The sequence below is a fragment of the Eptatretus burgeri genome, chromosome 12 (assembly GCF_056783735.1).
Source record: "Eptatretus burgeri isolate ZD-2024b chromosome 12, Ebu_testis_v1, whole genome shotgun sequence".
NCBI lineage: Eukaryota > Metazoa > Chordata > Myxini > Myxiniformes > Myxinidae > Eptatretus > Eptatretus burgeri.
Genome location: NC_140972.1, coordinates 14,910,682 through 14,934,383, shown reverse-complemented (window position 1 = coordinate 14,934,383; position 23,702 = coordinate 14,910,682). Strand labels below are relative to the sequence as shown.

Genomic DNA, 23,702 nt, shown 5'->3' with positions numbered 1-23,702 from the left:
TCATCCACAACTTTTTGAAATATCATACTGTACTGTATATTGTAATTGACCCCATCTCTCAATGGTGAGGAATCACTTTAAAAATTCTCGTATCCGGATTCAGATCTTCACCAACATTGAATCAATTCTTCCTCATCACACACCCAATCTGTCCACAAAATTTCATCTGAATCCGTCTACAACTTTGAGTGATCCTATTCACAGACAAACAGACAGACAGGGGTGAAAACATAACCTTTGTCCAACTTTGGTGGTGGAGGTAACAAACATTGCCAAAAATACAAGGAACAAATTAGGAAATATAAATGCAGTGTCCATGTCTATGATCGAAAAACATCTTTCAATGGCAAATACATCGTACTGCTGATGCTTAAATACTCCTTCAGACCAATTTTGGGCTGACAGGTAGGATGGCCTAGAAGTACACACACTCGCCTCTTGGCTGTCTAGCCTGGGTTGGAATCCTGACACCCAGCTATAAACTGTCATCGTCGAGCTACCGAAGAGTAGACGAGCTATTGCTGGCAAATTACAAATTACTGCCCGAACCAGCAGAGGGCATTGCATCAGTAGCACTGCCACATCCTCAGCCATTGATGCTACGTTGTCGCCTTGTGCTCCAAATTAACAAAGACGACAACCAATTTCAATGGGATAAAGCAAGAAATTAATTTTTAAAACGTTAAACAAATCTTATTTAATAATAATTAAAAACAAAACATTTTAACAAGAGCTTACGAACATATAAACCTGAAGACTTATCCCCTCCCACAATCAGCTAAGAAAACATGATTGTGAAATTGCTCGAAAGAATACAAACATTGATGAACAAATATGCTTTATCTGAAAGTGTTTGACAAAAGCTGGTCACCTGTTGAGGCCAGCGGATAGGCCCAGTCTTAATCCAAAGCCCTTCTCCATACCCGAGAAGTTACGCCCTTGAGTCATGCCCCTTAATGTTTGGAAGGAGGAAAAAAATAATAATAACAAAAAACAACAACATTAATTTCAAGCCCTTGATAAATCATTGTTCAGTCATGAGCCCGCACTCTCAAAGCGAAAGGAGGGCATAAGCAATCGGTCATGCAAGTACGTTCAACGTACATACGTGTCTGCATTTTGGTGTTCCCTTATCTATGCAACCGCTTGTAGGATTGGCACAAAATTTTCACCATACATTGAAACGGCTCACATCGTATGAGGAATAAGTGTGATTTTTTGTGTACGTCATAGGTGCGTTTGTTATGACACCACAATTGCATTCGTAGAACGCTACAAACGATCAGTATAAAAGTTTTTGAAGGTCATATGGGGATAAATTGGTTAACAGAAAAAAAAATTGATGATATCATTGGTCACGTGGTTCAGCAGCCCTTTTGTTTCTTTTTTTTAAACCTTCGAAACACTTTCTCCGAAACAGCTAAACACAGAGGCAAAACTTTACAGGTATGACCGCCTATCCATGCGGAACAAAAGGTTCCCCACCTATGATGTCATCGGTCACACGGATTGGCAGCCATGTTGGATTTACCCTAAAACCTTAGAGAAAGAAAAAAAACTCCTCCAGAACAGCTGGACAAATTGAGCAGAAACTTCACACACATTCCCCAAGCCTTGGGGATACCAGTGTTTACAAATAGTTCACATGGTTAGGAGCCATATTGGATTGAAGGAAAATATATTTTTTTTAATTATCCCTCTTGAACCACTGCATCAATTGATGTGAAACTTCAAAATTATAATGTTTAAATTTCAACCTGATCAGACGCATGGTTTGGCAGCCAGAATTTTTTTTTTTTTTTTTTTGAATCGGGGTTCTATATTTTTTTTGAATAAGGCTCACTTGGCTGCACCTGGATGGGTTTGAGGGTGGAATAGACAGCAGCTGAAACCTGAATCCTATCCAGGTTTCCAGGTTCCTCCTGATGATTTCATTTTTGCTTTTTGCATGTTTGGGTTCCTTCTTATTCCAATGCAGTACCTATTTTATTTGGTCTTCCTTTTCAGTTTAATTTATTTTTTGAATCCCATTCTGAATCCAATTGAATAAAGAGGACGGAATGGATCAGGTGTCCGATCAAAGCGTGGTTGCATCAAAGCGGGAAGTCTTGGTACCCAGGCATCACTGTCAACAGTTATAAAGTGGCAGTCCTAGTGTTAAGAGCGTACATTGAAAACCGTTCAACAGAGAAAATTGAAACTTTACCACATGCTACATGACCATTTGATATAGTGCATATTACTTGGATGACACATGCCTGCTCAGAACTTACATGGTGAATTAAACAAAGCCTAATGCCCAGAGACAATGTCACTTCCTCGCGTTAGAAATTCGAATCATTGTAATCGTTTCAGCCTTTATTGTGCTCGGCTGGTGATAAATTTTTAAAAAGCGAAGAAGTACAATTTGGCGTTTTAACGATCTACCGATTTATACTTGAGCAATCTATTCTGGCATCTTTATCAGCTTTGGTAATTATGAAAACACTTGAGAATGAGAAAAAAAGCTACTTTGTAAAGGCTTATGAATATACTCTTTAGCAGATTTTTCAAAGTAAAATTTGTGCACATTTATCTCAGAAATGCAGACAGATGAAATTACAAATTTGCCACCAGAAGAGCTGGCTCACACCAAGTCCTTCTCAAGGCTGCGTGGGGTAAGTATTCTATGAATACCATCTAGTTCTGTGTGTTAAGATAGTAAAAATAGAACTGCAAGTCAAAAGTGAAGCCAAAGGCAAAAGGTGCGAGCAAAGTGAACAATCCAGGTGAGTAAAATAATGTCGTTAACCAGCAGGAGTAAAGAAAGCTTCCAGAGCATGCGACTCGATTCCTGTTCAATTTCTATCCAACTTTACAAATACCCACCAAAAACATTTAACAATGACGCATGGACAACTAGAAGGGCACTCGGTAGAGCACATACCTCCAACCTGGAATGCCTGATCCACGAGAACATATCTGGCCCAATACATTTTGAGATATCGTGTTAGATATCGTTTTTGAGCCCCATCTCTCAATGATGAAGAATCACTGAAAAAAATTATGAGTCAGATCAGGACCCGGATCTTCACCAAAATCAAATCAATTAATCCTCGTCACACACCGAACCTGTCCACAAAATTTCATCCAGATCGGTCAACAAACAGATCGACAAACAGACAGAAAGGGATGAAAACATAACCTCCTTCACCTTCGGTGGCAGAGGTAATAAGAAAAAGACAAACAAAAACGATGGGTTTCGACGTCTGTCGACAGGTGCCGCCCCAATTGCCAGATGCCCCAACAAGCAGACATTTTTTGATCGAACAAAAACAAACAGAAACACACCCAAAAAAGAATGAAACAAAAAAAAAATAAAGAGCATTATTTTACTGCTACCACCACCACCAATGTATAAATCAGAAAGTTTGATCAAACAAGCTTTAATTTCAAATGCTGCATGATATCCATATTAATTTAATATTTGGGAAGAGGGTGGAAGAGAGTGAACAAATTTTTGACCCATTTCATTACTCAAAGGAAGATATTTTATCCAATAGCCCAGGCAAACATAATATTCCTTTCCTGTAGCAATTCTCTGCAGACTACTGTAGTTTATGAGAATAAAACTCTCATATACTATCGTTCTAACTGTCGCATTTTTGCTTGGGACACGGGGAGATGCCCTCAAGGCACGCTGGTAAATGAAGAAACTGCTTTCGAGGAATTAGTCGTGATTTAAAAACTTGAAAAACATGTACATGAGTAGACTTCGACTGAAATGGTGTTGACTTTTCAGATTTTGCAATGATTTTCCTCGAAGCATGGTTGTGCCTGAGTTTTAAAGGGAGTATGAATCTTCATTGTATAAATATGAAAGAAAGACATGAATATCATTTAGCTGTCGCACATGGAAAGTTCCTCTTCTAATAAAGTAACAATTGCCTAATTGGGGGAAAAAATTACTTTGGGATCACCAAATTGGTGAGAAGCTAGTTTTATTTGGATAGGTCCATATAAAAAAAATGAAGCCTCTTCCAACAGGTAAAGCTACCCAAATGGTACACATCTGAGATTTTGACCACCACTGTAGAGGAATCGTGCCCTGCATGATCGACAACCTCCCCTAAAGGGGCGAGGCCTCATGTGACTGAAATATGCAGATGGTGAGTACTAGTATTCTGAAGAAGGAAGGGGAGAGGGGGAGGGGACACAAACATATCCGATCTACCTTTTATAGCTTTGGTAGCAACCTTCATAAAGCAAATGGCTTTTTAATCTGCTACTTCATGTATATCTGTCATATCTTTCGATGTTTGCATATCTTAATTATCGATTCGTTCACTCAACAGTGGATAAATTAACCAATGATGCATCTTTATTTTCTCCTGTCCAGCTGCAATCAAACAACTACGTACATTTTTTTTTTTGGTCGTCTCAATATGCCCTGGTCGTCACACACATATATATATATATATATATATATATATATATATATATATATATATATATATATATATATATATATATATATATATATATATATATATATATATATATATATATATATATATATATATATATATATATATGTCTCTCTCTCTCTCTCTCTCTCTCTCTCTCTCTCTCTCTCTCTCTCTCTCTCTCTTCCCTGGTCATCACTTTCATCTTCCTCCCTGGTTCCGGGCGCTCTGTATCGCCCTCGATTCTTCCTTAGTTCCCGGACACTTTAGCAGAAATCTGCGGTGCTTGTGGCTGTCTGCTCCCTGACAGAGCTCGTGGACCGTCGGTTGTGGAGTGCAGTGTCGGGGCTGTTCCTTAGAGCAGTGGGGAGAGCGGTATCAGACTGGGAGGCAGGGTAAGGGTTTGACACATGGTAGGCTGACACCACCCTGCCCCTCCCAATTGTCTCCCCATTTGTGTGGTCTGATGGGTACCCTGTCTTGTTATCTGGTAGGTAAGGTATAGGTTAAGCTAAGTCTGCAACTTGTGCATTTTCTCTTCTTTTTGTAAATACACACCTTGATTGCTTTTGTATTTTCTAGCATTTCCCCCTTTTTCTGCCCGGTTGCCTGTTTGATTCCATTAAAGCCCTTGAGTTCCCTTACCTCCTTCCTGTACCCGACATTGCTTATTGCAAATAAATTATTCTTATTGAATTATTTCCAATCTGCCCAGGGTTGTCCTTTCTTCGATTGGTCCAACAATGTCCGTATGTAGATTCGCCGAGCGATTACAATTCCCCAAATAATTGGCTCTCACATCAGTCCGGCATTATGGTAGCGGTAAGCTCGGCCACATTAATCAAGATCCTATTATGATAACAGCAGTATAACCACCAAAGGTGTGAATCCCTGATAAGGTGACTGCATGTATCCCAGTTAAACAGTAGTCAGAAGGACGACACTGGGTTACGTGGTTAAATTATTGGCAGTCGCAGTCGATTAGCGACCCACCGCAACACGGACTTATTCGTGTGCGATGGCCTCGATAATACCCCCATGACCCCAGAAATGCAGCAACATGTGTGTGTGTGTGTGTGTGTGTGTGTGTGTGTGTGTGTGTGTGTGTGTGTGTGTGTGTGTGTGTGTGTGTGTGTGTGTGTGTGTATATATATATATATATATATATATATATATATATATATATATATATATATATATATATATATATATATATATATATATATATATTGTTGCGGATTCGCGCCCGCCGGCGTGCTGACGGCCACGTAACTCGAATCGCGGCACGTCGCCCACCGGACGGACAATCCAGTCGTGACCCTCTCGGACTAACGCCGGGAACCAGTCACGGGTGGACCTTTCGGTCTCACCGCGATCGAGCCAATCAGCCCCCGCGTGGGATAGGGATGCTCGCCAAATTCGACCTACCTAAGTACCCACGCGGAGGGTAGACCGGGCGATCGCACCTCGCCGCAGGTCGACTTCGGACACGGGCCACTTAAGCGACCCGTTCCGTACTATCGGGATAACCGAGCGGTGTTATTCGTCGACCTCGACGGTTCGATTACTTATCGGGCGTATTCAGCCCACTACCAACCCTTTACGTGAAGCAAGATGAGGATTCAAAGAAAGAAATGACGAAGCGAAGCGGGAAACAGTTCAACACAAAGCACATTTATTCGCGGCACACGGGAAGCACACATATTCAATTCCACCAAAAGCACACAGAAAAGAAAAACACAATTCAATTTACACAAAAAGCAAGGCGACAATGCAGATCTACTACCGATTACGCGAGCACACGGCAACACTTATACAATTTTACTTCACAGACGGCGCCGACAACACATACCCAAAACCAAGGAAAGAATACCCTCAAGGATGAGGCGGGCCTGAGGCCGAGACCGGGTCGGGCCTACCCGTCTGGTGATGAGACGCGGAGCGGCGATGGTGCCTCAACTCCGCGGGCCTCGCGGGCAGTGTCTGGTAGGGGGTGGGAAAGGGGCCCCCTTGGTCGCACTATCTCAGCGCGGGGGGAAACAGGAGGGGGTTGCTGATGCTCGGGGTATAGAGGATTTTTATTGTCCCGCGACGAGCGTCTCCACCTCGGCCAGGTCGCGCTGTCGGCCTCCCTGGGGAGCAGCTCCCTGCACGACGCGAGCACCCCCTCGTCTGCCCTCACCGCCTCTCCACAGCTCCGTCCCCTCCGCTCCGACTCCAACGCACACGACGACCAGCTCCTTCTTGCCAACTCCACCGCCCGCGAAGTCTTAACTCTCTGTTCTTCTCTCGACTCTACTACTCTACTACTCACTGGACTGACGAACACGGTCGCTTATATCAGCCCCGTGGCTTCGCCTTTGACCCCCTCCCTTCGACCTTTCACCTCGCTCCCCATTGGCCCGAGAAAAAGTGGGCGTGAATGCTTTTTTATTCATAAATTTGCATATATCGATCGCCCTCCAACGCCCTGGAGGCGGGGCCAAATCGCCCCTCGCTCACCGATTGGACGGCAAAAAGTGGGCGTGTGTCGTTTTTGATCCGTTTTTGAAGCACAAAATCCGTGATTTTGTACACGCTGTTCGGCGCGCGCCCTGCACGAGTCCAACACCGGTACCCACAAGCGGCGCAAGAACAGTGGCGATGCGACGGTTGCGAGGTGTGACGTGAAGGTCGTGGCGGTGGGTGGTTGATGTGGTGGTCGGTGGTGGTAACAATGGCGGTTGGTCCAAATTAAAGATAGTAAAAGAAAAACGGCTATCCTGAAGAGTCGCAGCACGCATAAATGACATGTATTCCCACTAGACAACGGGTTTGGGCCTAACTACACATGTACTTACGGAGATATCTCACCTAAGGGACCTGAATAGTGGTTTGCGAATTTGGTAACCACAACAATATATATATATATATATATATATATATATATATATATATATATATATATATATATATATATATATATATATATATATATATATATATATATATATATATATATTTGCGGGCCGGCGTCTGGTGGCGAGAATGACCGCTAGGTGGGGGAAGTTATGTTGACTCCCACCAGACTCCCCGGAATTGTAGGCCGTCGCTCACGGATAATTCAGTGACGCGACGGGTCGCTTAACCAACCGTGGACGGCAATATCTCAACAGCGTGGCGTAGGGTCCTCCTGTCTAGAACCAAGTTACCTAATTAACCACGCAGTTTCAACTACCAGGGAACCACGCCCTTTGTATCACCGGATCACTCTACAGACTACGGTAGAGTACCAACCACCAACTATCAACTACCTTTCCGGATCGGATGCAGCCGAGCGGAACTGCCAAGGACGTACCAGCTAAAAGGAACGGATTATCGGGAATAAAGACCCGGCTAAACTCAGATCCGAACCATGCTGGACCAATGATGGAAAAGACAAAAAACGAGCTGGGAACATTTCTACAATGATTTATTTACACTAAAGCGAGGAAAAGCATGTGCACAGGAAAAAAGGTTTATTACCTTCGTAAACTTTGTTGCGATGTTATGTTTTGATCGCTGTGTATTTGTTTATTGATTTTTGGTTATGTTATGCAGGGGTAAGATGAGAGAGAAGTAGTGCGACAATTGTACAACAACTTACCAAAGCGGACACAGAGCAGACTTACGCGAGAATAATAAAAGCAAGAATTACAATAAAATCAAAGATCTTATACAATTTTACTAAAAAGACAGGCACCACACTGTGACACACACTCGGACAAAACAAACCCAACGAAAAGAAAAGGGGACCCTTTTGCATCCAGGAAGGGAGAGAGTTCAGGTCGCAGTTCTCGGTACCTGAGAGTTTCGGGGGGAAGGAGTGCTCCGTGGTGCGGCACCTGACAAGTCGTACAGTTTGGACCGCAACCGCCCGTGTGGAGTTCTGGTCCGTGGAGGAGCTTGAGTGGAGAGCGCAGAGTCCAAGGTGGGAACGGGGCAGCAGACAGGACCCGACGAGAGATCCAGTCGAGGTCGGTTGTGTGCGGACCAGCACAACAGGCGTGCCGCCGAGGTGAGACGTGGGCAGACACTCCGTAACAATGACCCCTTCAATACTGCACACTTCCAATCCTTCTACCGCTACCTCCTTCGACCTTCCCAACCAACCAACAAACCCACCGAACACAAACCAACCAAGCCCTAATCACATCCAAATCAAACTCCTTCTTTTCTTTCTCTTAAATCCAACCACAAACTCCTTTTCATCCCATACCACCACACTACTCTGAGTATTGCTTCGTAACTTATAGATCACGGAGCTTGGGGGTGGAGCCATGGCGAAGCAAACGTCATCGTCCATCCTGATTGGACAGGGCCTTCATGTGGTCCGCCCTTTCTGGGCGGGGTTTCGGCCAGGCACCGGCAAGGCCCGCACACACCGCCGTGTCTGGGAGGAAGGGAGATGGCGGTGCAGCTACCATAACCATCCATGGGATTCTGTCTCAGAAAACCAGTCTCTAGGTAGGCACTCATCACGCTGTGGTTCCAATAAGAGGGGGGAATAAAATAAAAGGGAAGAAATGATTTATAATCCTAACTAAAAGCCCATCGCAACGCACCCCCCCCACCCCGTGTCTTCCCACGACACACAAGGAAGGAATCTATCTGCACGTATACTAATGGGATAACAGACTTGGGACACCTGTATGTTGTATGCATACGGTTCCGAGAACCGTAACAAAATATATATATATATATATATATATATATATATATATATATATATATATATATATATATATATACACATACAGTGGTACCTCTACTTACGAATGTCTCTACATACGAATGTTTCAGGTTACGAAGCGCCTGAACGGGAAAATATTGCCTCTAGTTACGAAGGCGTTTCAGGATACGAAGTCAAAAATACAGTACAGTACGCGCTGCTTTTCGCTGCTCCCAGAGTTTCCCGAACGTAAACAAACTTGTAGCTGCTCTGCCATTGGCTATCGCCTAAAATCTGCCTGGCAACCCTTTGCGTATGCGTGTATCCCAGCATGCTCTTCGTGTCCCCGTCCCGCTCTGTAAATATAGTTATACTGTATACAGTCTATGGTCCCGCTACGAAGTGCTCGGACAGTGTTACAGTACAGTACGCGTGTGGATTACAGTAACTTTTATTCACAATGGACCCCAAGAAAGCAATGAAGAAAAGTGGACAAGGAGAAAAGAAGAAGAAGAGAGTTTTTCTGGCCATACAAACAAAGCAAGAGATAATAGAAAGGTATGAAAAGGGGATGCATTTGATTGATCTCGCAAAAGAATATGGCCGTAATATATCTACGATCGGCACGATAATAAAACAAAAGGAAGCCCTAAAAGCTACGGCTCCTTCCAAAGGCCTCTCTGTCATTTCCAAGAGGAGGTCGGCAGTGAACGATGAGATGGAGAGGTTGTTACTCGTGTGGATAAAGGAGAAAGAGATCGCTGGTGACACAGTGACAGAGGCCATAATTTGCGCAAAGGCAACCGCCATCTTCACTGACCTCGTGAAGGAGGATACAGGCGAGGGAAATTCGGCGCAAGGACTACACCAGGAGTTTAAGGCATCATGTGGGTGGTTCGAGAAGTTTCAAAGGAAGACTGGACTTCACTCTGTTCTTCGCCATGGCGAAATTATTTCGCTGGGAAAGGGCATGGGTCTTGAGGTGGATGACGAGGACATCAACGAGCTGATTCAGGAGCACAACGAGGAGCTTTCGACAAAGGAGCTGCAGGAATTGGAGGTGATGCAACACACCGCGGTGCAGGAGGAGTTCAAAGAGGACGAGGAGGAGGAGGAGGCAGCCATTATTCCATCAGCCCAAATCAAAGACATTTTAGGAAAATTCCATGAAGTCTCGGAATTTGTTGAAAAGAATCACCCGGAAAAAGTGTTCACAAGTCGGGCTATCGCGCACTATGACGATGTCTGCCTCGCGCATTTCCGACGGATTGTTAAAAGCCGGCAAAAGCAGACGTCATTGGATCAATTCTTCACGAAACGCGAGGCAAAAAACACTGCTGATAAGGACCAGTAAACAAAGAGGCCAAAAAGTAACGAGAATAGCAGTTTAAAGGTAAATGAATATTTTTATTATTTCCTTTATTCTTTGTTTTTTACATTATGTGCCTCTCGTTTTATGTTTATTGTGCGGTAATCTAATTTTAACATGTATTTGTTTCATGTTCTGATGCATTTTTATGATTTATTAAAAAAAATGTCCGAATTTTGCGGGGCTTGGAACGGATTAGCGCATTTACATTCAAAAGGCGTCTGTCTCTACTTACGAAGGTTTCAGGTTACGAAACCACTCCCAGAACGAATTAAATTCGTAAGTAGAGGTACTACTGTATATACATATATATATATATATATATATATATATATATATATATATATATATATATATATATGTCTCCCAAGGAACACTGGATACCATTGACCAGAGTGGCAGGGCCAGGCTTAATGGCATGGCAGAGCTGTTCAGGGAACTGAAGCGTAAAACTGTACATTCGCTGAGGGTGAACAAGGAGGCTTATGTGTGAGGAATCTGTGAAGGGGTAGAGCATCACCTGTGGTCAAGTGATTCTCATCCTGCTTACAAGGGAATTCATGCAATGCATTCATCCAAGCCCATCCGTCGGTTGTTAATTAACACGAAGCATGCTCGACAACTTCGCTTGAATGAGAAATTTCTCAGAAGTAGATGCACAACAACAACTCGTCACAATCCCGATGATGGAGAAAGTTTAAAGCAGCAGGTAGACTATGCTTATTCACTGATTTGTGAAATCAATTTTATTTAAATATTGAGCAGTTATATTAAATATCAACTTCATCAGTTATACTTTGAATTAAATTATTTAAGTTTTGACAACAGTTTACTTTGCTTCAGATGAAGAAACAGAAATGCTGATGAAAATGATGCACAAATGCTGCTTTCAAGTTGAGAAACTTATTCTGTATTGGCTGAACTCGCTGCTAAAAGACGACCTGTCGTATGGTATTTATAGAACAACAGACAAGGCTGTGAAAACGAAATGACCACTTCAAACATGGCTGGATCACAGATGGAAAGTGAAAGTAATGTAAAGGAAAACCAGCGATGGTGGTGACTATACAAGGAGGTTCAAATAAATTTCTGCTTTCCATACAGCAACTATGACATTTAGAACTCGCAGAATCTGCAAAAGAAGTGGAATCGGCAAGCTTCTGCTTGGTAAAAGCATAGCCAAGTAGACTGAGACAGCAAGTCTCAACAGCACCAGAATGCTATTGTTGCAGATCTCAACCAACAAGTGCACACGTTTTCAAAGACACTGAAGAAAAGGGTCGAGTTAAGGATGAAGTCTGCCATGACGCATTTCTTAGTGCAAACTGGTAGCCAAAGAAGAAGTCAGTAATGGAAAATGCCTACTTTTCATTCAACAGAGACATACTCCCCCAAGTGTGCAAAAGCCTGTATTTATACACCTCTTGCTGTCAAAAATTTTTTTTTTTCAAACACTAGATCGAAGTCGAAGGCGCACAATCACAAATCCTCACGCATCCCACCAAAAGCAAAGTTGAAAGATGGCAAAAAGTTCCATCAGGAATGAACCAATATCAAATTTTAAGTTGGGGCTAAAAATGATAACACCCTCGCATCCTTCTTTCCATTTAGTGATCATAACTACCAAGTTTGGTGAATTTCTGCACAACTGTTTAGGAGATGGCATGACAGACAGACAGACAGACAGATAGACAGACAGACAATTACAATATCCCCCCCGTTTGTTTTTTCTTCCAAAAATCATGGGGATAATTAAAGAAAAAAAATATAAATTAAATCTCAAGAAATATCGTAAGCACGTGAAAATAAATTTCAGCAGGTATTACGTCAAGCAAAGCATCGTCGGACCATTAAAGAACACTCATGATCTATTGTGAAAATGCTGTTTATTAATTCAAGCATGAAAGGGAACCCAAACTCAATCTGTAAGGAAAATAATTGTGAGACACAAACATGAAGGACTATTTAATCATCCTTCATATTCGATGACAATTAAAAACAACTCAAAGGGAACCTAAATATGCTCGGACCACCTCGACGCTAATCTATCCCTCAATCGCCTACAAAATAGATATGATGTCTTTTTCCGATTTACAAGCCCCCCCCCCTAACAAACGGACGCCAACATTGTCAGACGGAATGAAAACCCGTCATTCTTGTTACAAAAACAGCTAAAATTGATGAAAAAGCGGCAGAAATTGAAACCAACACAGTAATTACGGTCGCAATAGCAGATAAAACCGAAACCAACACGTTTATTCGACAGGCAAGAACGGTCGTGACGGACACAAGAACGGTCAATCTCGAAATAGAACGGTGGGGAATGGAAGCAACATCGGCTATTTCCGTCGCGAAACAGCGGAGACCGAAGCAAAAGCGATTAATTCCGGTTACCATAACGTGGAAAACATGGCGGCTTGAAAAGTTCTTGAAGTTATGGTAAGTTAACTTTAACGTAGTCTGCCTTGAATATATCATGTGTGTTAATGAAAACCCGTTTGTGGTACGGGATATTATACAAGCAGCGATAAATGCGCCCTCTTGACTTCATGTGTGGCTGACATTTCGTGTAATTCGTGCCCCCGTGCTGCAGCGATCAGTGACGATTGATCGTTAATATTTGCAAGAGGTAAAATTTGATAGTAATAATAAATTGCAAATTCCAATAAAGTAACAAAGTGAATATGAAGTAAAAACTGTAAAAAGATCCCATACACGATGCCCTATGTTGAACTGGGCATACACAACTAGCGATCCTTAACTCGGGGGCTCGAAATACAGGCAAACCAAACATTATCATCACAACAAAATTCGGTTTAATAAATTGTTAAAACTAGATCAGGTACTACCCACTATATATTATCGATATTACATTTATGTTCGAGACACAAGCACTAAAAATGTACATACCGTAACAGGTCATTCTACTGCATCCGCCATCTTGTTTGCACTACAGTAACCGGAATGAACCGCTTTTGTTTCGCTCTCGGACGTTTCGCGACGGAAATAACCAATCTTGCTTCCGTTGACCACCAAACTATTTCGGGATTGTCCGTTCTTGTTTCCGTCATGACCGTTCTCGCGTGTAGAATAAACGTGTTGGTTTCCATTATATCTGCTATTGCGATCGTAATTACTGTGTTGGTTTCAATTTCGGCCGCTTTTTCATCAATTTTAGCTGTTTTTGTAACAAGAATGACAGGTTTTCATTCCGTCTGACAACGTTGGCGTCCGTTTGTTAGGGGAGCCTGATTTATAAAGTAAGTAATTTTGCCATTAAAAGTATAAATCCTCTTCTTCTTCTTCTTCTTCTTCTTCATCCTAAGCAGTGGCATCACACCTGGAAGTCGACTGCCAAATTAGTACTGTCTCCAGGTTACATGCTACACCAATGGCTGAAAGATCAGAGGGTTGCCAGAAATTGAACGAGGTTTGTTTGAAATACCTGCGGGCAGATCGGGCCTACAAAATGTTCAGTTTTGTGCTTGGAACATTTTACAGAGCACCGTTATGAAACAACAGAGATGGCTAGATCTTGTGGTTATCCGCCACGATTGAGAGATGATGCATCCCCACAATTAAGCAGAAGAAACACCCATCACTGGAAACCAAGACCATGTCTACCGAGCTACAAGTGAATGTTCAAGGCGCTTTGAGCACTCATGTACATGCGCTGGTGAATCAAACATGTTGGGCCGACTCACGGGTGAATCAAACATGATGGCCTGACTGTCGACCGATATCACCTCACTGGATGAGACGTCACCTTGCCCTACGCATCTGAAAAGCTAGAAAACATAGAGAAGCCAATGTCTCGGATGCCATCCAATAAATTACCACCCAAAGAAAATTTGAATTCACTTTGATCAGCATTCAAGAGAGAGAGAGAGAGAGAGAGAGAGAGAGAGAGAGAGAGAGAGAGAGAGAATGAGGGTTTGTATATCTGAAATATGTGTGTGGGGTGTGTGTGGTAGTGTGCAGCCATACGTAGAAACCCATGCTGCATTATATAACGATGATGATGATGTCTTCAATTCCACAGGTGATGCAGGAAATACATCTCACCTCCGCCCCCACCCCTACCAACTCTACCATCCTGTCCCACAATCCATCATCAACCATCACCCCCACAATACCCACCACCATCCCACACGCCCCCTTCACCATCCCCCCACAATCCCCCATCAACCATCACCCTAACAATAACCACGACCGCAACACACCCCCTATCTCACCAAGAATCACTCCTCCCTCCACTGGGGTGGGACATCGACACGGCACGACACGGCACAGCACAGAACGGACATGGCACAGATGTGACGAGACAGCTCGGACACAATGATGGGACACGACAGACACAAATGGTGTCACGGGAAAGTTTGAAACAGGACGATCCCGTAACATACAGAACACTTGGTCAGACTGTAACGATGGGACAAAGCATTCGTTGCCAATTGTGTCAGCGATGTCCGAGTGTGCCCGAGTGGTGTCGGCTGTTGGGCAATGACGGGTGGGTATTTCTGCTGGAGTAATATAACCGATTTATCAATGAATACAAAATCCCTTATAAACCATCAATTGAACAGAAAAACAAAACCTACCAATCTGTAATGAACATGCGACCGGCGTTTTCATCTTCACCATCTTCGTCTGAATCACTTGCACAAGGTTCGAAACAATACGGCTCCACAATTCCCCCGAAAGAGTTTCCATCACTAATTCTGTCTCCAACCGCTTCTTCAAAATCCCACCAATCAGTTTCAACATTCTGAGAACCGACAGAGCTGCTGATGACGGTGGCATCAGTATCTGAATCCGAGCTCAAAATAAGCTTTCTCTATGTTCGCTGCCATTTGGATCAAGGTGGGTTCCAGGTGCGACATCACTGGTGAACCACTCGAGGACTTTTTTTTTGACACTTTGTGATTGGTGGAAAAAAAAAATTCAACATTGTTTTTTCCTTTCAAATTAGACCATGATTAATGATTTTCAGAAGAAAAAAAAATTGTGTTTGGGTCCCCCTTTCATGATTTTTTACCAGCAGGTTCATTGGCAATGCCACGTCTTGCCATTAGAGATCCAGGAATGTCTCGGAAACATTGACATCACATGCATTTCACAGCCAATCAGGCAACTCCAATGGTGGGACTGTCCATCATCCATGCAAAATGTACAAACTATATATAAAAAAAATGACGCACAAGTGCCGTTAATGTGAAACTCAACATTAAAAAGACGAAGGAAAACAGCGACTACTGGAGCGACTGAAGTTGGGTGTTGCCAGAAACAACGATTTATCTATATTTTTTCTGAAATTGAAATGAAAGTAATTGAGAAGGCACTTTCTTCCACATTAAGTGTACTTGTGTCATTATATGTATAGTTTGTACATTTTCTGTCAATGTAAGTCTGATTTTGAATTTTAAAAATGCTAATGAAAAAAACAAAAATTTTTATTATTTTTTTTCCTTAAAATTGAGATAGCATAAAAACTTCACCTGATTGAGTGAAATGAGATACATTTCTGAATTCAGCATGCAAAAAACATATAATTAGCGTTGAGAAAACCTAGACCTCTGAAAAAAATATTTCCAATGCAGCCCAGTGTTATTAACATACTAATACAATTTTTTTTAACTTAAATAGTAATTGGAAATATTTTTTTTTTCCTTTTCGGGTATGTCATACCCCACGTTACAGATAGCGTTTACTCGTGAGACACGTTCATGTTCTATGGTTAATGATTTACCGTATTTACTTTGTCACATGTGAAGAGAAAATGTACTAACCATCAGATCGAGCAATTGTCAGTTAAAGTTTGAGTTTAGTTTCCCTTGAAAACCTCAAATACAGTTACATGGGTAATATCATCCAATTGGCTATACTACGAGATTGAGTGAGTCAATTGAGAAATTGTCAATGGAATCAAATGAATGTCGATTGAGGGACTGTGGAAATAAGCTGACGTTTTGGCGGTTATCCCTTCATCGGACCCTCTTTTTCTCCAACGAAGAGGTAACATCTGAAAACGTCAGCTTCTCCTTGCTTATGTTCAGTCAATTCCATCCATTGATACACTCGTCCGTCGACACAGGATATGGCAGCAGCCTTCACAAGCATGACGAGTGAATTTCATTCTGGATTGACAAATCGTTTTTAAGTCAAAGCCAAATGACCCTGAAAAAACAACAATTGATATAAACTCGTAGTTTATTTTCTTCTTTTATTTAGAAGCAAGATTTCTATATCTATCTTTGAAAGATTTGATAGGCATGAATCAAGGCAACATCTCTGACAAGATATTTCATGTTTCTCAAAGTCACGATGGGTTATCCAAAAAGTGAAGAGCAAGTTATTAAGTCTTACCCCCACCTCCCCCAACAACCCCCCTCCCCCCCACCCCCCACAAGGTTGAAAACATATTAAAGACTCCCATTTTTAATGCCAAATAACATAATTTGCATTTGTAGTTGAGAGGCTAACATAAACAAATGTGAAAAAAAAATAAAATAAAAAATTCTTGCAAAGAAAACTTATGCATCGAGACGTGTTTAATTGAAAAAAAGGTTTCATTGAAAGCCAGTCGGAATGATGTTAAAACAATAAGAGAACAATACAATACATTATGCATGACAAGTAATGCTACAATTAACAAAATGATTTCTCACCTTCTCCAGTTGTTCTCAGCAGGAGGTGAAAGGTAAACAGACCCATAAGGTGAGCTGTCGATGTGCAGAAGGTCAAGGAATTTTCATACAAGAAGAGAAATATCATAATAGCTCCATGATAAATACACTTCAATCCATTAGAATTGAAAAACATTCCCATAATCACTTGCGTTTCTCCAATGGTAAATATGCTCGCTCATACCAATCGGAACATCGAGTTGCCAAATAAAATTTCCTTCATCTCTGGTCATTCAGACTGGGTGCGAGATCATATTAAAGGGAAACGATATTGATGGGAAAGACGTAAATCATAGGAAGTGTGAAGATACTATCCTTACTCTAATTCACGGAAATCCTACGGATTTCGGCAATTATGTTGGTCGGTAGTGTGTCATTCTGTGTCTGTCTGTCTGTCTGTCTGTCTGTGTTTGTGTGTTTGTTTACCCTGTAGCAGCCACAACGTTTCAGCGATCATGACCAAACTGGGTACATACGTCGGCCATGGTCCAACTTAGACACTTGTCGTTTTTTGTGAATCTAGGTCAAAGGTCAAGGTCAAGGTCACCAAAAAACCGAAATTCTTATTTTCGCAATAACGTCTGCTAAAATGGTCGTATTGATTTCAAACAAAATCCAAAATGTGCATCTTCCAATACTGCATCCAACCATATGTCTCATTGGGGTGTCACACCAACACCCTTCTTAACGGTCGGAAGTCGAATGTTGGGGGGGCCGGGTCAAAAATTTCAAATTGCGATAAAAACGCCATTTCAAGTCCGATTGACTTCCACGTTATGATTATGACCAAACTAAGTGCGATAACTCATTAAACAGTAGCACTATCGACTTACAAGAACCAAATTGATTTCCAGGTTTTTGTTTTTTCAGAGATCATGGAGATATGACAAAGTTATTCCAGCAATTCCTTGCTCAATGAGCAATTTCATTTGTTTGTTTGTCGCGCTATTCCTCCGACAGTTCTGGGCCAATTACATCCAGACTTGCTCTACATCAGATCAGCATAGCCCCAATTAATGTGTAGCGGTATTTTTTTTTATCTTTGTCGGTGGTCTTGCGGGGGGGGGGGGTGAAGGGGGGAGGGGGGGTGCAAATTCTCAATGTAAATGTGTATTGTGTAGCTCCGACTCCAGATGGGGGAGGGTATTACAAGTTCCCACCATTTACACTTCATGTAAACTCGTTTTGTCCTGTGTATGTACAGTGTATGTATATGGCTGTGTATGTGCAGTATTCCTGTCCCCACATTTTCCAGTGCAGTGAGGGGTTTTGAATTATAAGCAATAGGATTTTTTTAGTTTCATGCACGTAACCCGAGTTATTGTTGTTTTTTTTGGTTGTACAGAGCTGTCAGTTGCTTATACACCACCCAAACAAAGGTGTGTGTCAGAAGAACGTGTCGGATGCTTGAAACAAGACTCTGCTAGTTACCATCCATTCGTAATGTGATATTTCTGTTTGCTGCTGGTTTCAAACTCCCAGTACTTCTCAAATAGGTAAACTGGGGTTTCGGCATGTACAATCTTTTTAACCTCCTGCTGAAGGTCACTTGGTGAATGAAACATCAGAACTGAGCATTCAAAATCAACAACTATATTAGACGAGGAGATTTACCCAGTGTTGCGTGGGAAGAGAAACATGAATAAGTAACACTTTGTAACCAAAAGAAATTTGGAAATTGTAATACCCTCTGCCACCACCACCAGGTGGTGCTACACGGTACATATTTAGAGAGCTAATTTACACCCCTCTTCCTCCCCCCCCACCCCCTCCCAACACCTCTGCGTGACGCCATGGCCACATCGCCTGTGTTACCCCTCCACACAAAGTTGTATTTCTACTCCAAGTTTGGAGTTTGTAACTTAAAAGATGTGGCCGTGCATACAAACAGAGAGAAAGTTTTGCCTTTTATAGGTATAGATGGCTATGCAAGTGGTTCTGCTGTACTCTATTTCCAAACACATCTTACATATTGACAACTATATTAGTAATAGACAAAGAAACCTGCTGAAAAAACACAAGAATGCAAAATGCAACAAACAGATCATTAAGAAATTATAGCCTTCATCAATCAAGCTATCCTCTTGCCAAATATTTTGGTTGTCATAACCAGTTTCAGGAAAGGATTCACGAGATATGGGCGAGCAGGATGGCCAAGAAGTATGCACACTCGCCTCTAAGCCGTCTAGTCTGGATTTGAATCCTGGGCCAGATAAAATCCGTCATCCCGGTGTTTCACAGGCAAGGTGATTCATCACTGTGTGCCACCTCTCTGACGGACGATAAACTCGACGTACCCATTTGCTTGTATTAGTTGGTGGATGTTAAAGATCCCAAGATGTCCTTCGCGGAGAGTCGGCGAGTTATTGGCAACATGAACAAATTCCAAATTCCTGCCCCACTGCTGGGAAGGAAGTGACAAACCACCCAGTATAACCCTTGCCAAGAAACTGCTTCGGCAGCACCGTCCCTCTGTAACAGAGTATGGTACACCAGGATCATCAGATTACATGGGCAAAACCGATTCGGCAAACTTAGTTGGTCTTTCTGTTAATGTTTTGCTCCGATTTATGTCACAAACAGACCTATCCATGGTTGTATAACAAAGGACATAGAGCCAATGCTTTTAGCAACCATTTGAAACACATGTTAGGTAGATGGCACTTACTTTCAGAAACTATCATCAGATATTCAATCCTATCTTTTCTAGCATGACTAGACAACGATCAGAGCTCTAATCTGGGTTTGATTCCTAAACCAACTCTAATTACTATCGTTCTGTTTTGCAGGAAGGGGAAAATATCAATAAACATCATCCTTCAGAGGGGACAATGAGCTAGTGGTCTCGTCTGCTGACGTTCACCTGTATACACCAAAGATTACAATGGTACTTTTCGAAAAGAATGGTAAAATGAGGTATGCTATGCATGCTGGCACCCTAGTAAAATTCCAAATTGCATCATGATCGGATGTGGCGTTCTACATATGCAATTATGATATCATAAAAATATATATATATATTTTTTAATCACACTCATTCCCCGTGAGGAGTACTTGCTATGTGCCAAGTTTGAATTTTTCCTTGGTGTGGCTTCAGAGATACAGAGGTCCAATATGGCTGCAATCTGCAGCCCATGGAGATACAGACGTCCGTTTTACTAATATGGCTGCTACACCACGTGACCTACGATGTCATCATTATTATAAAAACATTCTACGTGAGTCGTCGCACCAATGGTGAAAATTTTGTCTCAATCTCACAAGCGGTTGCGGAGAAAAACACGAAAGTTCTGAGCAGACAAACAAACAGACGGACCCAAATGCAATTCGCTCTCCTCTGGCAAGGGTAATAAAAATAATACAACCACAACATCATGAGCTGTTGAATGCCATTTACTCATGCAAAGATTGAGAAGCTGTTGAAAAACTGTTTCAAAATAAAATTAAAATTAAAAACAGCCCACAATAAACATAATTATATATTTTAAAAACAAAGAAAGAATGCTGCTTCTCGTGCAAAGTACAGCACTGACGCAAAGCAAAATACTGGTAGCCTCCCGTGCTCGTTATTATGGTAATCCTTATCGATTATGGCAAACAGCTCATATTACTTATGCTACGATTGTGTGTGTGTGTGTGTGTGTGTGTGTGTGTGTGTGTGTGTGTGTGTGTGTGTGTGTGTGTGTGTGTGTGTGTGTGTGTGTGTGTGCGTGTTTTCGAAGGTGGAACGGAAGTGCGGTGAGACATTAATGGGGCTAAATAACACAGATGGTGAGACATTAACCGCTTTGCACATTCATGCAGCTCACTCTTTGGAGGGTGGACAAAAGGATATCTGTCGAGTGTGCTTGTCCACAGGAAAATGTCGCCGGTGAGGGGACATGAGTCGTTTCCGACTTGACCGATCCACCAGCCCATGATGTCGTGTTGCGCACCAGCCGGCATCCATGCTTGGATAGAACCCCTAAAAGCCAAAACACAAAGTACTTTTGAAACATGCTGGCTCAACCATAACACCAAGTGCCTCGTGGGCAGCACATTTTAGAATACAGTACTTCCTTGTTCTACAAAAATTAAGTAAATAGTTATTTGATTCGAAGGAAAACTTTAATGTACTTCTCTCCACCTACACCTGTCAATATGGTGAAACTAAGGCCTCAAATCTCACACCGATCTGCAAAATAACAAGTGTGATATACAGTGGAGGAGATAATTAAATAAACAGTTAAAACCATTTCTAAAATGAAAATAACAGGCGACAAGTCTGGAGACGGTTCACGAGTTCACGAGCAATGTACATGGTTCGACTTTTTTATTTTTTGACCTTCGAGGGGATGCCAAGGGCAAACTGGCGGGAATCAGGAAAAACGTAAATGATGAAAGTTGTAGTACTCAAAGAGCACTACTTGCATACCAACTTTCATTCGAAACAGTTGAAAACCCTAGGAGCTCGATGCCCAATTTATTGATTTTTTTTGACATTTTCTAAGTTCGTGACCTTGACCTTGGGACGAAAATGAAAAATCGAGCTCCGTGGGGCTATGCAGGTGCCATTGGGCTAACCAAATACCGAAACCCCTGCCAGATTCGACAAAACCCCTCGGAGAAGATGTAACCTGAAATCAGCTACCCCCTAAAAACACGTTTTTTGGGCGTGGCTCCACCCATAATGGGCGCAGCACGCCCCTTCTCAGGAAAACACAACTAGATCATGATATAAACCTCCCACCCAAATTTTATCAGGATCGGATCAAAACCCACGGAGCTATGCTCGGGACAGACAGACAGACACACACCCATAACGAATATAGTGGTCACTTACTGACTCGTGAACCAACACTTACTGATTCATGAACCAATGGAATTGCATCGCACGTGTAATAATTTAATGCTCAAAAGTGGTCACGTGTTGATATAGGACAATGCGATTGGTTGTCATACATTCACACAACCAATCAGAAAACACTGTACTTGCAGGACGACAAAGTATCGGTGCTGATATCATTGTAATCTGATGAATATGTGGACAATACTCACTATGACTCCTGGGATGAAAATATCACATGACAAGAGTATGGAATTCAAATTCTTAGCTAATGAAGGTGACTCCATGGGCTGCAGATTGCAGCCCCACCACACGGTTCAGTAAGAGCTGCATGCAAGACCAAGGAGGATACACTATCCTGGTACCGTTGATAATAGAAATCGGTCCAGGAAGAAATCCCAAACTCTCCAGAAGCAGTGTTAAATACCCCAACGTATGTTCTCTCAGAGTCTAAACAATGATACTCTACTGAGGACAAGAGACAGAGCTAGAAAAGGTTTTCAGGAAGCTGCCCATCCATCGAGAACTTTAAGCATGCTTACGTATTCACAAATCATTCAATGGCAAGATAAGCTAAAGATTATGATAAAGTTTATTAGTCAGCAAAAGAGACAATGAATGTAAAATAAATTTAAAACATAAAACAGGCAAAATATGGGCAAGGGTCAATTAAATCAAGGATTATTATTTTGCATAAAACATGAAAGACAATGTTGCATTTTGATGAAAACAAAATTGTCACGTGACTGGCAGTTTATTCCATCCACCGAGCGCATGGAAGGCTAATCCATACTGCAAGGGTGATGGCTCAACAAAACCATCCAGGAAGTCATTCGACACCAATTCTCCATGTGAAAACGCAATACATCGTTGAAGTGGAGGAATTAATCCATCCATCATGAAGACTTCTTTGAGAGTTAACGACCACTGAATGAAACATCATACATATACATATATATATTTATATATTGTTACGGCTGTGGAAATTCGCAATACACCATAAAGGGTCCTTCGATCAGTTATGACGATAAGTATGTGTGTAGTTAGATTTCCCCACCGTTGTTTTGAGGGAATTTCCGTGTTCACCGGGCTGCGATCCTTTGAGTTAGCCATTTTTCTTTTCTCTGTCATTATTTTGGACCAATAATCCCCCAATAACTCAAACACCACCACCTTCGCCTCTTTACCTCCACAACTCCATCCCACAAACATCGCTTCACCAACATTCTCAAACGACGCCCGCCAACAACCAAACTCCCACCACCTCCGCCTTTCTACCACACGTCGTGCCATGCGCTGTGAATGCGGTCCTTTCACCCCGAAAAGCGGATCAGGAATGCTTCGCGCCCCCTTTTCATCTGCCTAATGACTGAGCATCGGGTAGTATAGGCCCGCCTCCGAACCCGCTGTGATCCAGAAATTTACATATAGGCCCCTCCCCCGGGCTATATAGGCGCGAGCGTGGCGCAGCTCGCGGCGGGAAGTCAGGCGGGGAAGTCAAGAAAATGTACAATGAGCAATCAACACATACAATTTCTACTTATAGAAGGGCACCACCCAAGACACACACACCAAAAGAAAATGGACCCGGATCATCTTTATTTGGACCCTCACAGCCAAGGTGATAGACAGGCTGGAGGTCAGAGTTTGGTCAGTACCTGGCCGTGTTCGCACGGCTTGTCGACCT

General features: G+C 42.2%; 1 protein-coding gene across 3 annotated transcripts in view; it reads right to left on the bottom strand.

Moving 5' to 3' along the window:
- The window catches only part of LOC147015144 (CREB-regulated transcription coactivator 1-like), an 82,042-nt gene extending 60,853 nt beyond the window's left edge, over positions 1-21,189 (bottom strand). The window contains exons 1-3 of one of the 3 annotated variants that reach the window (XM_085849644.1): positions 21,026-21,189; positions 17,173-17,234; positions 872-952 (exon numbers count right to left, since the gene is read on the bottom strand). In XM_085849644.1, the coding sequence (XP_085705770.1) occupies positions 872-952; positions 17,173-17,234; positions 21,026-21,139 (257 nt within the window). In that variant the 5' untranslated portion in view covers positions 21,140-21,189. The remainder of the gene's footprint in view (positions 1-871; positions 953-17,172; positions 17,235-21,025) is intronic. The other 2 variants (XM_085849642.1, XM_085849643.1) reach the window with 2 other exon arrangements.
- Between the last annotated feature and the right edge of the window lie 2,513 nt (positions 21,190-23,702).